General features: G+C 47.3%; 1 protein-coding gene across 12 annotated transcripts in view; it reads left to right on the plus strand.

The window, feature by feature from the left end:
• TENM4 (teneurin transmembrane protein 4) overlaps nucleotides 1-16,627 on the plus strand; it is a 788,706-nt gene that overhangs the window by 541,171 nt on the left and 230,908 nt on the right. For 9 of the 12 annotated variants that reach the window (XM_017949239.3, XM_017949237.3, XM_017949235.3 and 6 more), the window contains 3 exons: nucleotides 247-502; nucleotides 12,388-12,486; nucleotides 13,709-13,944. In XM_017949239.3, coding sequence (XP_017804728.1) covers nucleotides 247-502; nucleotides 12,388-12,486; nucleotides 13,709-13,944 — 591 coding nt within the window. The remainder of the gene's footprint in view (nucleotides 1-246; nucleotides 503-12,387; nucleotides 12,487-13,708; nucleotides 13,945-16,627) is intronic. The other 3 variants (XM_031653905.1, XM_031653906.1, XM_031653908.1) reach the window with 1 other exon arrangement.

Consider the following 16,627-nt stretch of genomic DNA (forward strand, 5'->3'; position numbering starts at 1 on the left):
CCCCTACTAGAATTTAAGCTCAATGGGGACGGGAATTTTTGTCTGTTTAGTTGGTTAAGGTATCCCTAGCACCTAGAACAGTAGGTGCTCAATAAACATCTGTCGTGTAATTACTGATTGACTGCATCAATATGTATGATCTGCCGGCGGCCTCTTCTATGGTCTTGCTCAGACCTCCGTGGCTGCTTTTCCAGCCAAGGGGCAGCACCCAGCTCGCCGCTGCTGACCGCCGTGTTTGTGCCCTAGATCACCCGGGCGGCCTGCAGAACCACGCGCGGCTCCGGACACCGCCGCCTCCGCTCTCGCACACCCACACCCCCAACCAGCATCACGCAGCCTCCATTAACTCCCTGAACCGGGGCAACTTCACGCCAAGGAGCAACCCCAGCCCGGCCCCCACGGATCACTCGCTCTCCGGAGAGCCCCCCGCCAGCGGTGCCCAGGAGCCTGCCCATGCCCAGGACAACTGGCTGCTCAACAGCAACATCCCCCTGGAGACCAGGTGCGCGGCCGGCAGGGTGGGCGAGGCTGGGAGGGGCGGGCAGCCGGGCCTGGACCAAGGTCTTTGGCTGGCGGGGCCGTTCAGTGTCCCCAGATAATGCTGGCCGGAGGAGCTGGGGTTGGGTGCACGGTTTAGGGATATAGTTCTCTGACTGTCAGCATGGTCTTTGGAACCCAAGAGACCCAAGGTCCAGTGCTAGCCTACTGCTTACCAAAGGTGTGACCTTGGCCAAGTTGCTAGATACCCCCCGCACCAACCCCTTGCCTCTCTTCCCTTGTCTACACAATGGCCATGAAGTTTGCGGGGCAGAACTGTTAAAGGAGATGAAGAGCTAACCTGTGAACAAGGCTTGCACAGGTGTGTGACCTACAGCAGGTTCTCAGTCTGATTTGACTCGGGCCCTCATCTTTGCCTTTCCCTACATGATTCTACCACCCAATGCCTAGTGTCAGACTTGCCTGGCCTGGCGTCGGCACTCAGCTATGTCAGTCTCCCCACCTCTCCTCCTTCCCTGCTGTGCTACCACCTTTACACCCAAAGCCCTGATAACCCCTAGCATGTATACATCAACTTTGGGTTACAAGGGCTTTCCTATGTGTGGCATTATGTAATCCTCATACCTCTGTGAAGTGGCTATTAGGATGATCATCCCCATTTGGGAATTTGGAAGCTGAGAATCAGAGAGGGTCCATCACTAGCTCACTTCACACAAGTGATTGAGGCACAGCTAAGACTTGAACTCAGGTTGCCTGACTCCCTGTCCAGTGCTGCTTCACCTACACCCCAGCTGCCTTCTCTCGGTCTCTGCTGGCTGGGAGCCCTCCACCCTATTCCTTCTTCCAGCTTTGTTGGGCAGTGATTTCGTCAGCTCGGGGACATCAGTCTGCTTGCCTGTAGCTGTTCTCCTTCCCTCTGCTTACACACTGTTTTTCCAAAATGGAATTTGTTTATGATTATAAAAGCCATACAAGCTCACCAGAGAAAATGCAGAGAATTATAAAGACAAAAATTAAGATTGACCCATAATCCTACCCCTCTGAGGTAAGCACTGTTGATTTTGGGGGCATAGCCTCTCCCTTTCTCTAAACTGTAGATGAAGCGTCCCAGGCTGGCAAAACTGGAGCCACTTTATCTTCTACCCTATTTCCTAAAGTAGTGGGAAACATAGATTTTATTTCCTCAAACTCCTGTTCTTTATCTGTGAAAAGAGCAAAGTTCATCCCAGATTTAAGGAAGTAAAATTAACCTGCATGTGGAAAGTGTGGACATGTGACTGCCTAGCACACAACTATGGTAACGGCACATCGAACTTGTAAAGGCCAGTGAGAGAAAATGAACATTGTTTGTACCATTTTACTCCTCCAGAATTGTTTTTCCAAAAGCAAAATTCTTAGAGATACAGCCCAACCAGCTTCCCCGCTCCTATCTCCAGTCTCTTAATTTATATTATTTCTGTTGACATCCTTTAAAATCGTGTGTGATTTTTCCCTGCGTGCCTCCTTTGTGCTCATCAGTAACATAGTAGGATAATTGTGTGTCAGCCTGCCCAGGGTAGCTTAATCAGATCTCCATTATTTCCAATGTGCTCGTTGAAAGACCAAACATGACTGGAAGAAGCTAGCCACTAATCAATGGTTCTGATGCTCTGCATAGACCACAGTCACCACTCCCTCTGCTTGGATGTTCATCTTTCCCACTTAGGATCAAGTTAGAACTTCCTACTCTGAGTTTCCAGGTTTTTCAAGGAAAAGAAGATAGAGGATGAGCAGCAAGGCAGTTTTCCTAATGGTTAGTGTGAGTTGCAAAGGTGGTCCCAGCTCATGTCTCCTGTCTTTCTGTGCTCACCTGCCTTTCTGATGCTCTATCCTCCCACACCCATTGCTCAAAACACATGCAGCTTTTTCTTTTTATTTATACTTTATTACTCAAATAAGAAATGTTCATTGCAAAACAGCTACACAATGAAATAAGAAGAAAGGAAAATCATTTATATTTGTTACCAAAAGTAACCATTGTTAACACGTAGGTATATACTCACATAACACCATTTTATATACATCTATACACATATATAACATTATTTATGATATATATTATTATATCATATATATTTAATATTCAGTATATGTATGTGCATGTACATATATTTCCCCCAGTGCCAGGCCCTTTCATGCCTTTGCACAGAGTCTTGTACAGCTCTGCCAGAGTCACTCACCTTCTCACTTTGTGGTCTATCCAATCCTACTTATTCTTGAAGCCCCGGTTGAAATGTTTGAGGAAGTCTTCCTCTGTGACCCCAGAGTTCTGTGCATCCAAGGATGGCCTAAAGCCAGAAGAGGTGCTTAATACAGTGAATACACAATCAGAATTCTAGATCTTAATGCTGACTGTAACTGATTGAGGGCACAAAACTAACAGGGCACAGTTTAGGAGGGATCAGCGTCAAGTCTGGCAGATAGAATCACAAGCTGACCAGCTTGGCAAGGTGGACAGAATATGGCCTTCAAAGTCAGAGGGACCTTCATACCTGCCTTGGCTTTAACCCTTACTAGCTGGGCAAGTTCCCTAACATCCCTGAACCTTGATTCCCTCATCTAAGAATTCGTGCCTCTCACAGAGGTTGGGAGGAAGTAAACGAGATGTGTAAGAAGCACACAGCAAAGTGCCTAGCATTTAAAAACCACACTATAAAAGCTATTTCCCATTTTTTCATATACATCTTCTCTCCATATCCACCCTGTGAATAAAAATGTCATTCAAAAAGCGTTTCTTGAGCTCCTACTCGCCCCAGAGGAGTTGAGGGGAAATAGTAGGTTCTACCTCTTCTCTACTTTGAAGAAGTAAGTTTGGCCTGATGTTCTGAGGGCACAAGTGATGGCCCATTCACCATAGTAAGTCTGAAGCACAGGTTTTAGGGTCAGACATACCCTATCCTCAGAAACCTCACTCTAGTGCTCACTAGCTATGGACCAAGACCTTCAATTTCATCTCTAAAACTGAGAAAATAAAGGTCACTTTCTGCTGTGATTATCTGTTGCTGCACAACAAACAAATGACTCCAAAATTTAGTGGCTTTGGAAACATCCAGTTGATTATACTTCACAGTGTGAGTCAAGAGTTTAGGAAGGGCTCAGCTAGGCTATTCATCCACTCCACATCATATTGACAGGGGTCCACTGGTGGTATTCAGCTGGCAACTGGACTCATTTGAAGGATCCAAGATGACTTCACTCACGTAATTGACACCTTGTGGAGGGATGGCTGGAAATCCGGGCTTGGCAGTACCCTTCTGTCTCTGTCCATTTAGTGTTGCTATAAAGGAATGCCTGAGGGTAGGTAATTTATAAAGAAAAAGGATTTATTTGGCTCACAGTTCTGCAGACTGTACAAGAAGCATGACACCAACATCTGCTTCTGGTGAGAGCCTCAGGCTGCTTCCACTTATGGCAGAAAGCAAAGGGGAGCCAGTGTATGCAGAGATCACATGGCAACAGAGAGAGGGGTAGGGAGGTGCCAGGCTCTTTTAAACAACCAGCTGTGGAGGGAACTAGTAAGAATAAGAACTTGATCTCATCCCAAGGAGGGCTTTAATTTATTCATGCGGGATCCACCCTCATGACCAAAACACCTCCCATTAGGCCCCACCTCTAACATTGGGTATCAATTTTTCTTTCTTTCTTTCTTTCTTTTTTTTTCCTTTTTGAGACAGATTGCAGTGGCATGATCCTGACACACTGCAGCCTCAACCTCCTAGGCTCAAGCAGTCCTCCCACCTCAGCCTCCCAAGTAGCTGGGACTATAGGCATGTGCCACTCCCATGCCCAGCTGATTTCGTTTATTTTTTGTAGAGATCAGGATGGTCTTGAACTCCTGTGCACAAGCAATCCTCCTGCCTTGGCCTCCCAAAGTGCTGGTTCTACAGGTGTGAGTTACCGTGCCCAACTGGGTATCAAATTTTAACATGAGCTTTGGGGGGACAAACATCCAAACTATAGCATCCTCTCCCTCTAAGGGCCTCTCCACGTAGGCTTCCTATCAGGGTAATTGTGCTTCATACTCAGTGGCTCAGGGCTCCAAGGCACTGAGACAGGAGCTATTGATGCTTTTAAGGCTTGGCCTGAAAGTACTATAGTGTCACTTCCACCATATTCTGTTGGTCAAAGCAGTCATGAGTTGGCCAGCTTCAAGAGGAGGAGAAACCGACGCCACTTCTCAGTGGAAGAAGTGTCTAAGAATTTGTGGCCATCTTTAATCCACCACACCACCTCATAAGGCTATTGTAACAAACATATTAAGATAACGTCTGAAAATGTCTTAACATACAGAAAATGCTCAACTACTTATTATGTAGTTTTTTATTATTCAATAAATATTCACTGAGTGTCTACTATGTGTCTACCAGGTAAGACATTTCAGATAACAGACTCTTAGAATAAGTGCTATGACAGAGAAAAGCACAGGGAATATGCTACTTTTAATTGCCCTGAAATCCCCAGCACACAACACAGGGCTTGCCACAACATGGTAGCTGCTTAGTAATTATTAACACAGGTGAAATAAATGAATGAATACATATACTTAACTGAGACTTGAGTGGGGAGAAAGGAAGGCTTCCTGGTAGACCTGGTACAGCATGACCGAGAACAAGCAGTCTCCCAGGCAGAGGAGGGGAGGAAAGGAGGGCCTGAGAGGGCACAGTCTGAGCAGAGGCCTAGCAGCCCAACAGAGCAGGGCCTAGTTGAGATAGTTGTCCTAAACAGCTTTTGCCAGGCCCCACCAGAATGGGAGCCTCTTGATACCAGAGAAATAGTCACGGGCCCTTCCCTGATTGTCAAACTCCGTCTGTATTGAGAGTCTAGAATTAATGGCTGAGTAAATACTGTAACGGCTGGTAGAATGACCAAGAGGGATATAGATTTCACGCTGGCAGGGAAAGAAAGGCTAGCAGAAGGATGAAGAAGAGAGAGGGCTTTGGTAGATGTGCTCCTTTCTCTGCACCCACCATACTTCTGGCAGTATCCAAGGTTAACTGACTCCCCCAGTGAGGAGCCTGGGCCTACCTGTGCTCCCTTTGAGCTGGGGTAAGATGTTGCGGTAAGCTTCTACAGGTGCATCTGTGATCCATTCTGGAGGGAGCCGTATGTTTAGGGTCCCCCAAACTCTGATCTACTTCTTTTGCACTCTGCAGCATCAGACTCTTAATTGATTTCACAGGGACTGTCTGATTAATAACCCATCAGGCTCCTGTCGGGTGAGGGGAAGTCAGAGCAGAAGGCTGCCAGACCTTGGCTCCAGCTCACTCATCTCATCTCAAGCCTGGTAGGGAAGCCTGGGGCCCATTTTGTGGTCACACTGAATTTGGGGAACAGCCCTGCCCACCTTCAGGAATGGGGCTACCCTGGTGGTCTCCAGACCAGCCCTAGTGTGGTTCCCAGAATGGCACACACAGTGCTTTCTGGCAGGCCAGATTAGCCCCAGAGCATTGCAGAGAATTGGGATATAAAGTCTTCCTTGTCATTCAGTGATTCAGTCACATACATGCAGAAGACACAGCCAACTGTTATTAAGAAGCTCGCAGTCTTGTGAGGGAGACAGACCCATAAATAAATGAGGACAGGTATCATGACTGATGTTGTGACAGAGGGAGTCCTCTGAGCAGAGAGGAGGGCATGATTCCCTCTGCTTGGAAGCAGCAGTAGAGAGAGCCCTTACTGGGAACAGCCAGGTGCTGTTCTAAGTTCTTGGCACATGTTAACTTCAATCTTCACAGCTATTCCATAAGGTGGGTGTTGGGGATCCCCAAGCCCCCGCCCCCAGGTTCGATGATTTGCTAGTGGGACTCACAAGACTCAACACGTAGTTGAGTATAGGTGTCATACTCACAGCCCTGGTTTATCACAGTGAAAGGCAGCAAAGCAGAATCAGCAAAGGGAAAAGAAGCCTGGGGTAGAGTCTGGGGCAAACGAGGCACAAGGTTCCGGGGCCCTCTCTCAATGGAGTCACACAGGACGCACTTCATTCCCCCAGCTACAGGTTGTGACAACGTGTGAAATGTTGCCAATCAGGGAGGCTTATTAAAGCCTCAGCTCCAGGGGTTTTTTACTGGGGGTTGCTCATGTTGACACCGCCTGCCTGGCAAGTACCTGGACTCTAGACTCCCCAAAGAAAAGCAGTTATTCATCATAATTGTTGAGGCACAATGAGCCAGCCACTCTCGTCAGTTAATGGTGGCAACTCTCCTGAAACCTGAGTTCCCAGATGCCAGTCCAGGGCCACTGTTATAAGAAGGCCTTGCAAAAGATAGCAGTCAGGGCTGCTGTCTTCACTCTTCTGCGCATGTAGGTAGTCATATTCTCATCCCCATTTTAGAGATGAAGAATCTGAAGCACAGACAAGTTAAATAACTTGCCTCAGGTCCCACAGCCGGTAAGTGGCAGGACCAGGGCCCATGCCCAGGCTGGCCGCCTCCAGGGCCCACACACCTAACCACTATGCAGCGCCATCTTCCTGATTGTTCAAAGTAGCTTCTCCAGGCATAAATTAGTAGGAGTTTGCAGGGGAGAAAGGAATTCTTAGCTGAGAGATAGGCACAGAGCCAGGAGAGAGCTTGGCATTTTGGAGAGATGGCAAGTAGCTGGGACAAGTGGGAGCACAGGGAGTCTCTTAGGATGAGAGTAAATGGAGGATCTTGGGCTACACGAAAAGGAGGTTGTACTTTTCCCTGTGGGCGTGGAGGCTGGGGTGGTAGACGTGAGGGTGAATAGCTAGCAACATCTTTTAAATCAGGAGGTGCCATTATGGGATTGGCCTTTTAGAAGGATGACCATGGCTTGGAAGACCTGGTGCTTGGTTCATTGTTTTGCCATTCATTTGTTCAACTGCCAGCCCCTTCACTAACTCTGTGTGATCTTGGCTGAGTCACTAACCCCCTGCACACCTTGAGGTCTCAGCTACAGAATATGGAGTGTGATCCCTGCCTGTCCTGCCCCAGTAGGTTGTTGTGAGAATCAGATGCAATTATGTCTGTCCCAGGGCTTTGTGGGTGGAAACATGGCCCAGGACAGTGGGCTTACTGTGAGAGGGTGAACTGTTGAACAGGGCAGTCCTGAGGAACTACTGGCCTCTGCAGCTTCCTGGCTACTTCCTTCCCAAAAGCCCTTTGTTCTGCCCTTGAGAGGTGAGCTCAGCCTGCCTTAAGTCAGGAGGGACTGGGAGCCCCTCCTACAGGCAGTTCAGGGGCTACTCCAAGACCTCACCACATGCTTAGAGAGAACCAGTCCATCTCCTCCTTAAGAACAGCACACCACTTAGCTGAAGGTTCCTCTCCAAGTACTCAGGAACCTCTTTCCTGAGAGGCAGCTCAGGGCTGTGAGGCCAGAGAGATCTGGTTTAAATCCCCTCTTCACCTTATCTTTGCTGTATGCTGGGCACTTAACCTTTCTGGGCCTTAGTTTCCATATATGTAAAATGAGGTAATAGCAGCCACCAGTGTGAGGGTCAAGTGAATCAGGTGCCCATACTTGAGTTCTCAGCAACCGTGAGCAGGAGACCCTGCAGGACTATGACCCAAAGTGGGCTCTGCAGCTTAGGGTCCCCATCAGGAAAGGTGGGTATTTGTTTCTCAGAAGAACTAGATGCTGAGAGTCTTGGGGAGTGGATGGATAGGAGATTTGGGGGGAAGTTCCTTTAACTGGAAGTCAGGGCACCTAGGTTTTAGTTTCAGCTTTGCCACTGACTTGCTTTGGTATGGGTATGGGGGCAGGGCACATGTCTCTCTGGGCCTTAGTTTCCTCATCAATCACATTACACCAAGTAATTTGACCTAGAACTAAGTTTAAAAGTACAGAACAAGACTATTTCAAGGCAGTAGTAGCATTCTGAATAGCCAGAGATTTCTTTTTCTTTTGTTTTTTTTTTTAAGGCCGAGTCTCATTGGCCCAGGCTGGAGTGCAGAGGCACAGTTATGGCTTATGGCAGCCTCAACCTCCCTGGGCTCAGGTGATCCTCCCACCTCAGCCTCCCCAGTAGCTGGTACTACAGGCACATGGCACCATGCCTGGCTAGTTTTTGAATTTTTTTCTAGAGGTGGGATTTTGCCATGCTGCGCAGGCTGATCTCGAACTTCTGCACTCCAGCCATCCACCTGCCTCAGCCTCTCAAAGTGCTGGGATTACAAGTGTAAGCCACTGCACCTGGCCAGTAGCCAACATTTTCAGCAAGTTCTCATGTCTCCCCAAATTCCAGAGGGATCTAAATAATTAATATGCACATTAGCATGAGTGTGGAAGCTCTTTCAGGAGACTGGTGTACCCTCTTTCTCTAGAAATCCTTTACTCTGTTGCATCACCTCTTCCCCTCTCCTAACAGATCCATACTTTTAGAAGATAATTATCCAGTCTCTCTCTTTTTAAAAATAACTGTTTCTTTTTAAATTATAAAAGTTAAAATAAGAATCACTGTTTTTCCAGTCACTTGAAAATCCCTACTGTTAACATTTTGATCTTTATCCTTTATGTCTTTTTCTGTGAATGTATTTCTTTTCTGTGAAAATATATATATATATATATATATTTTTTTTTTTTTTTTTTTTTTTTTTTTTTTTTTGAGGCAGAGTCTACCTCTGTCGCCCAGGCTGGAGCGCAGTGGCACGATCTCAGCTCACTGCAACCTCCACCTCCCTGGTTCATGCCATTCTCCTGCCTCAGCCTCCCAAGTAACTGGGACTACAGGCACCCACCACCACTCCCAGCTAATTTTTTGTAAATTTAGTTGAGATGGGGTTTCACCATGTTGGCCATGATAGTCTCGATCTCCTGACCTCATGATCCACCCATCTTGGCCTCCCAAAGTGCTAGGATTACAGGTGTGAGTCACTGTACCCGGCTCTGTGAATGTATTTCTTTGTTTATTTCTGATGGTTTTAAGGTATAGATTTGACTCTATATCTTAAAACAGGGTCTGAGCCTTCTGACTCAGGCCAGACTCCCAGGTCTTCTAGGGAGCATGCCATGTAGCCAGCCTCAGGTCCCGGGGGGTGGCAGGAGCTCTTCCTTGGACCTGCTCATGCTGTAGAGAGAGTGGACAGTTCCCTCCTGAAATGCAGGAATGGAGGAAACAATCATAGAATGCCATCTGCTGCCATCTTCAATGAAGCACTGACTGTGTGCCTGCTGTATGCCGGCATGCTTCCCTTTGTGTATCCTGAATTCAGCAGTATTCAGCACACATTTATTGAGTGCCTGCTACCATGTACCAGATATTCCTCTAGACTCTGGGCACATAGCAGTGAACAAGACAGATAAGATTTCTGCCTTGTGGAACTTAAAATGCATTAGGAAAAGCACAATAATCAGATAAGCATATATATATATTGGATATATGTGTGTGTGTTTATCGCTTCCTAATCACTTCTTGGCCCCTTGCACTGTCATTGCTTTATTTTTCTTCAGAAAGAGAGAGAGAGAGGAATGCGTGTGTGTGTGAAGTCCTGTGATGAAAAATCAGTACAAGGGGCCAGGGAATGATTGGGAAGAGTAGGCTGGGAGCTATTTTAGTTAGGGTAAGAAGGTAATAGTTGATGAGGGGAGGAGGGAGGTTATATTCCATGAAGATATTTTCAGGAGGGTTCTGATTCATAGAGACAGTTGAGGGAGGCAGAGGAAAGCCAAGGTTTAGCTTGTTTAAGAAACAGCAAGGAGACCAGTGTACCTGTAGCACAGAAAATGAGGTTTGAGAAGAACTAAAGGCCAGATCTTACAGGAGCCTGTGGGCCCTGGCAAGGACTATGGTTTATTCTAAAATGCTTATGAAGCCATTGGAGGTTTGAGAGCAGAGAAGTGATATGATCCAAATTATGCTTAGGGTTTTGTAAAATGAACAATTATCCCCTTATATGGATACTTAGAGAGACTGGGTCACCTGCCCAGGGCCAGTGAATGATGGTTATGGGACCTGAACCTAGATCTGTCTGGCCTCAGGGCCTGTATGCCTCCCACGGGGCCACCAGGCCTCCCATCAGCAGGGCTCTCAGCCTGGAGATGGAAATGGAGCCACTCTGAGGGACTTCCACACCCCTAAAGCTCCTCCCAGGCACTGGGGAAGACTTGAGGGGCTTGTGTTCAGTGCTTCACAACTCACCAAAAGAGGAGGTCCCCACCACCACTGCTGTACTCAGCACTCCACCTGCAAATAGTGTTGCCATGTGCTTCCACTGTCCCAAGGGATGTTAACGAAAGGGGGTTTCCAGATAGTACTTACAGCGCCTCCTCGTTTTGGTCTTTGAGGCTGACCAGGGGCAGTAGCCACAAAGCTGTGCAGAGTGAGACAGGGTTATAAAGTGGAGAGGGACTGAGTTCTGGGGTCAGATAACCCCAGGCTCCAACTCGGCTCTCCACTTGTTTATGATATGATCTTAGAAAAGTTGCTTCTACAAGCTTTGCTTTGCCAATCTACAAAATAGAGATGAAAGTGCTGACTTCATAGGGTTATTGTGAGGAATAAGATTTAAATTAGATAATTGCAGAGCTTCTGGAACAATAAATAATATGTGGTAGATATAGGGTAGGTAGTAACTATTATATTTAGCATTAGTACTCCTATAGTATTTGTATAGCCCTTAATACTTCTTCCACTATTATCTCAGCTGATGCATATAACAACTTTGTGAGTTTAGTATTGTAATCCCTTTTTACATGAAGGAAGTAAGATAAAGAAAGGTTAAGGGCTATACCTAAAGTTGCACAGCAAGAGAGTGGCATAAAAGGGTCTTGAATTTGGGAATACTGGCTCTAAGACCTGGTCAAAGTCAGAAAGAAGGTCCTTGGCAGGGCTGGGTCCAAAGTTAGTTTTCTGCAGTCAGTCCCTTTCTTGGGTGCATGAAACAGGCTGAAGCCACCACTGGATTGTTACAAATGATTCACCACAGAGTCTGAAAGTGAGGTGACAGCAGTCCCGAAATGATCAGGAGACAGGCTCCAGCCTACTCAAGTGTGAATCATGTCACTCAGCAGACCTGGTTGAGACCAAAAAGGGCAAGTATGTCTATCTTCATTCTGGGTTAGAAATAGGTAAAGTCACAAAATGCTGTGCACTTGGGGAACAGAGAGCATCCTCCTTTGTCTTCGGTGGAGCTCCATCTTTGCTAACCAGTCATCACCCAGGTCCCTGCACAGCTAGAGGACCATGATCCTCTGACCATGGTCAGCATTAACCTGGGGGCCTGGGAGAAATACAGATCCTCAGGCCCCACCCGACCTGCTGACTGAATCTCTAGGGATGGGCCTCAGCAATGCTTAGCTCTCCAGAAAGTTGGAGAACTGTGGCTTTAGAAGACAATGGCCAAAAATGCTGACTTTTTTTTCTTTGGACTAGCCAAATGAGTGTCTCTAGCCACTCACTGTTTAAGCAGATGTAGGCAGTATCAATTAGAGATAGAGCACAGGCTTTGGAACCTGAGCTCTAATTCCTTCTTTGAACTTTGCTAGCTGACCTTGGCAAGACCCATTACCTCTCCACATCTCAGTTTCCTCACCTGTAGAATGAGGATTACATTGCCTTCCTCGCATGGCCATTTTGAAGATTTGAGAGGCTGGATGTAGCATACCTAGCTCAGTACCAGACACATGTCAGTCTCTTCAGTGAGAACTGTGATATGATGCACACAACTGCCAGACCTTGAGTTTGTATAGACAACATTCCCTCTGGATGCTCTGTGCCAGGTGGACCCCTTGCACATGTGGCTTGCACACTGACCCATTGCCTGGAAACCATGTCCCACTGGTCTCATGCACACAGCTGCACCAAACAGCCACTTTGTGTGTTTCTCTACTATTCCCCTTCATCAATGCATGACTCATTGCTTCATTCATGTCTCCATGTGTGCGTAGAAACCTAGGCAAGCAGCCATTCCTAGGGACATTGCAGGACAACCTCATTGAGATGGACATTCTCGGCGCCTCCCGCCACGATGGGGCTTACGGTGACGGGTAGGTGACATCCCCATTCTCCTCTCTGTGTGTGCTCTCCTTGTGGCTCCTGCACTTGCATGCAGACCCTGAGACCTTTCCCTGGGATCTCCTGGGGGAGGTGATCCATGTGGCATGCTCATCCCCAAGTCCATGTTCAACTTGCAACAGTTTATCCTTGGAATACCCTATCCCCCAGCATATTAACAGCAGTCTTGTTAATATGCAGCTCTTGGCATCTCATTGGCTGCCTTTGCCATTCCAAAACCATCTCACATAGCATTTTTAATGCAGCACAGTCCCTGTGTTGTTTGAACTCTGGCCCTGAGCGTGTATTCTGTAGCCTGAGGCACCTTGTACCCCAACAGGGGTGGGTTTGCCCTAAGACTTCTGGGGGATACAGTGCAACCAGTGCACTCCATTTCCCAGGCTGTGTGCAAGTCCTCCCGTGGCCATGGTTAAAGCCAAGCTGTGGAGGAGCTCCTGACACCTAGTTTGGTCACAACCATGTGCTTTGACCATACCCCGCTGACCTCATGACTAGGCTGTAGGGTGCAGTTGCCTCTCTGTCCCCCAACACAGCTTTCACCTTGGGCTTGGGAGGCAGCAGTCTGGCTTCTGGGCAGAGTGCTTTCAAGGCATTTGCTACCATTGGCCATGTGACAGCCACTAGGGGACTCCTGGCCATGGCATAATGGCATAACTTAATAATGGTTTCTTGGCTTCAACACCAATAAAACCCCCTTTAAAAAGAAGGGTATTCCAATCCTCAGTTGAGATAGACCGGCAACAGAAGCATTGGAGGGAGAAGAACAGTTTTAAGTCTCATTATCTCCAGGGGACAGAACAGGATTTTAGATACTTTCCAAGTTACTATAATAATTTTAGAGAATAGGAAGTTTATTCCCCAAGAAACAGCATCCCAGCCCCATCCGTTCCCAGGAAAAGGATCTCAGTGCCAGCCTTCTGTTGAGTTGGTAACACCTTCTACCTTGCCTTGGGTGGGTTTTCCCATGGGTAGGGCTGTCCCATCCCTGTTCAGTGGAAACATGTCTCTGTGTGCCCTGTTCCGTGGTCTAGTCCGTGGCTCTCCTTGTTCCTGTCCTTTCCCAGGTCTCTGTGGTGACTCTCTATCCAGGCTCCTCTGCATGCTTCTTCTACTGCCACCTCTGGCCTCCAGGTTTGTCTGGGTGCCTGGTCTGTGGGCAGCTCCTGACACCCTCTTGCTGCTCTCCATCTGCAGGCACTTCCTCTTCAAGCCTGGAGGCACCTCCCCGCTCTTCTGCACCACATCACCAGGGTACCCACTGACGTCCAGCACAGTGTATTCCCCTCCGCCCCGACCCCTGCCCCGCAGCACCTTCGCCCGGCCGGCCTTTAACCTCAAGAAGCCCTCCAAGTACTGTAACTGGAAGTGCGCAGCCCTGAGCGCCATCGTCATCTCAGCCACGCTGGTCATCCTGCTGGCATACTTTGTGGGTAAGTACCTCTTCACCCCAGCTTCCCTTGCTCCCCTTTGGCCCAGAGGGCAGCAACCAAGACACGTGTGGGCACTGAAGCCTCCTTACTAGCATGGCAGGCAAAGCAAGCAGTGTGAGGCAAGCAGCCCTGGAATTCTGGACAGTCTGCACCCCTGACACTGCAGGGTCAGCTCTTCGGGGCCCTCCTCTCCTTCCTCTGCATCCTTCTGCACTTATATCAGGAAGGAAGCTGGGCATCTGTCCTTTTGTGTGTTGGGTGCCTGGTATTAAGGCGAGAGCACTCAGTAAGACTAGCCTTTGAGATGGGGATCTATGGCATAAGTGTCATGGATTGAGTACATACAACTAAATGACAAGTTGGAGAGGCTGAACAGCAGGTAGCCTCTCCTGTTGGGACTGTGTGGCTGCAGTGAGGAGCAGAAAGGAGATGGAGCACTGTGGGGTTGGAGGGAAACTGGCAGGAAAGCATGTATGAAGGTAGATGTCCTGAGTTAAACCATGGTCAGGAACCCAGGGAAATTCTGACTGAGAAGCAGAAGGTCCCAGCCAGCACAAAGAGCAGAGAATGCTGGCTGACATGGAGCAGTGCTCACCTGACCCCGTTTGCGAACACAGACATAAGGAGCTCCTCCCGACTTCTGCCTTGATACAGCAGATGACTCCCACCATGCAGTCTTCTGATGAATTTGTAACACAGTCTGGCTTCCTACTTCTGACCCCTTGCTTTGGTCTTTTCCCAGGAAAGATATTAATCCAAAGAGATCTGTGGGTGTTGTGCAGGGTCTGCTGCCTCTGTATAAATCAGCCTCATGGTAAAGGCATTGGAAGGGAGGTTGGCTTAACCCTTGAGGTCCTTTCCAACCTTCTAAGTCTGTAATTCAAAGTCTTAAGGTAGGTTGGGCCAGCTTGAGAAGGCCTTGAACCCATGCTAAGGAATTCTAAGATAATTCTGCAAGCAAAGGGGACTTTTTCAGCACAAGCCCAGTACATAGAAATATAACTAATTGGCAGAGGACAAAAAAAGAGTGCTGCCCACTGTGAAAAAGAACTTGGTAACAAGCAAAGTCATTGTGGCTGAACAGGGGCTGTCTTGAGACGTAGTAACAGCTGTCACTAAGAATGATTAATACAACATGGGCCATCACATGTTCAAGAGATAGAGAAGTGGTTCAAGCATGGATGGGCTTTGAGTGGCATAAGCTGTAAGGTCAGTTCCACTAAAGATTCTTGAATTTTATAAAAGTAAGTAATCAAGAAGATGATAGTCCTGCAAAGGGAGGCCCCCTTCAATATCTCAAGCTACAATAAGCCTCCTCTAGCATGCCAGGTCTCTTTTCCCCTGGTGAATATTGGCTTAGAGAATTTCATGGCTCCAAGGCCAGGGTGGCATGCATGTGTCATCTCTTCTTCTGTCTGATTGTTTAGTTGCTGCTGCCTAGAATGCTGTGTTGAGAAAGATACTGGGGCTATATTTAGGCTCAATGTAAGAGACTATCTGTGATTGATTAGTGATGTCTGTTATCATCACAGAAATGGAGAATATTGATAACATGTCAAGTATTTGCCATCCCTGCTATGGGTCATTGTATAAATGAAACAGCCAAACTGGGAGAGGTCAAGGTCTACCTAGGCTCTGTGAGGTGCATCATTGATATGGAGTGGGTTACCAGTGAGGGTTGTATGGTTCCAGTACCATTACTTGGCATGAAGGTTTCCTCTGGCACCACCAGTACTATGTCACCACCAACCACTGGCACAGCTCTTGGTTTTGGCTGACATTATTATTTTTCCTAAGTGAGTATACTTCTGGACAGGCAGGCATAAGTCATAATTTGAGTAGTTTGCTGCATATACACATCAATTTGTTTTGTGTTGAAGTCTTAAGGTTTATATCATATAGCCTAATTCAGTGAGAAAGTGTAAATGTTTACATGATTAATCAAACTCTCTCCTGTTTTCCATCTCATGGGCTTCTTTCTCTCCCAGTTAATAAGAATACATGATCAGTCTTCAGCTATCTAAAGATAGGGGCAACTGTGGGAAGTAGTGAGCTCCCTGTCACAGGAAGGATACAGATAGAGCTCAGGGACCACTTAGAATAAGATTCAAGCACTGCCTGAGGGTTTTCACTGGGTAACCTTTAATTTTCCTTCCAACATTGACAGCTTTCAAATCCACAATTTTGTGAATTTTGTTTTTCATTCAGCAAACCATATGGAGTACCTGCTTTGAGCCAGGCTCTATGCTAAGTGCTAGGGTTAACTATATGGTCACTACCCGTGAGGTATTCGTAGCTTAAAAGAAGAGATAGCTATGTTAGCAGGCAAATCTGAAACAGTGATTGATTTATACAGAGCTCAGGGGCTGTGAGAATACCCAACCCCAGCCAAAAGGAGTAGGGAAGGCTTCCTGGGAAAGGTGATGTTTGAGCTGCATTTTAAAGTAGGCGTTAGCCAGAAGTAGACATACAGAAAGAGCATTTCAAAGCAAGGGAGCTTTCAAAGACTTGAAAGAGGATGATGTGGTAGCAAAGACGTTTTCTGTGTTTGAAGCATTTGAGGAGGGTGGGGTGTACTGTTGGAGCTAATACAGAAGTGTGTCGTCAGATTATGAAGATCAGCTTGGAGGACAAGTTGAGGACCTTATTGGGTGGGCAACTGGGGAGCCACTGAACAGTTTTA

The sequence above is a fragment of the Papio anubis genome, chromosome 12, assembly GCF_008728515.1.
Source record: "Papio anubis isolate 15944 chromosome 12, Panubis1.0, whole genome shotgun sequence".
Taxonomy (NCBI): domain Eukaryota; kingdom Metazoa; phylum Chordata; class Mammalia; order Primates; family Cercopithecidae; genus Papio; species Papio anubis.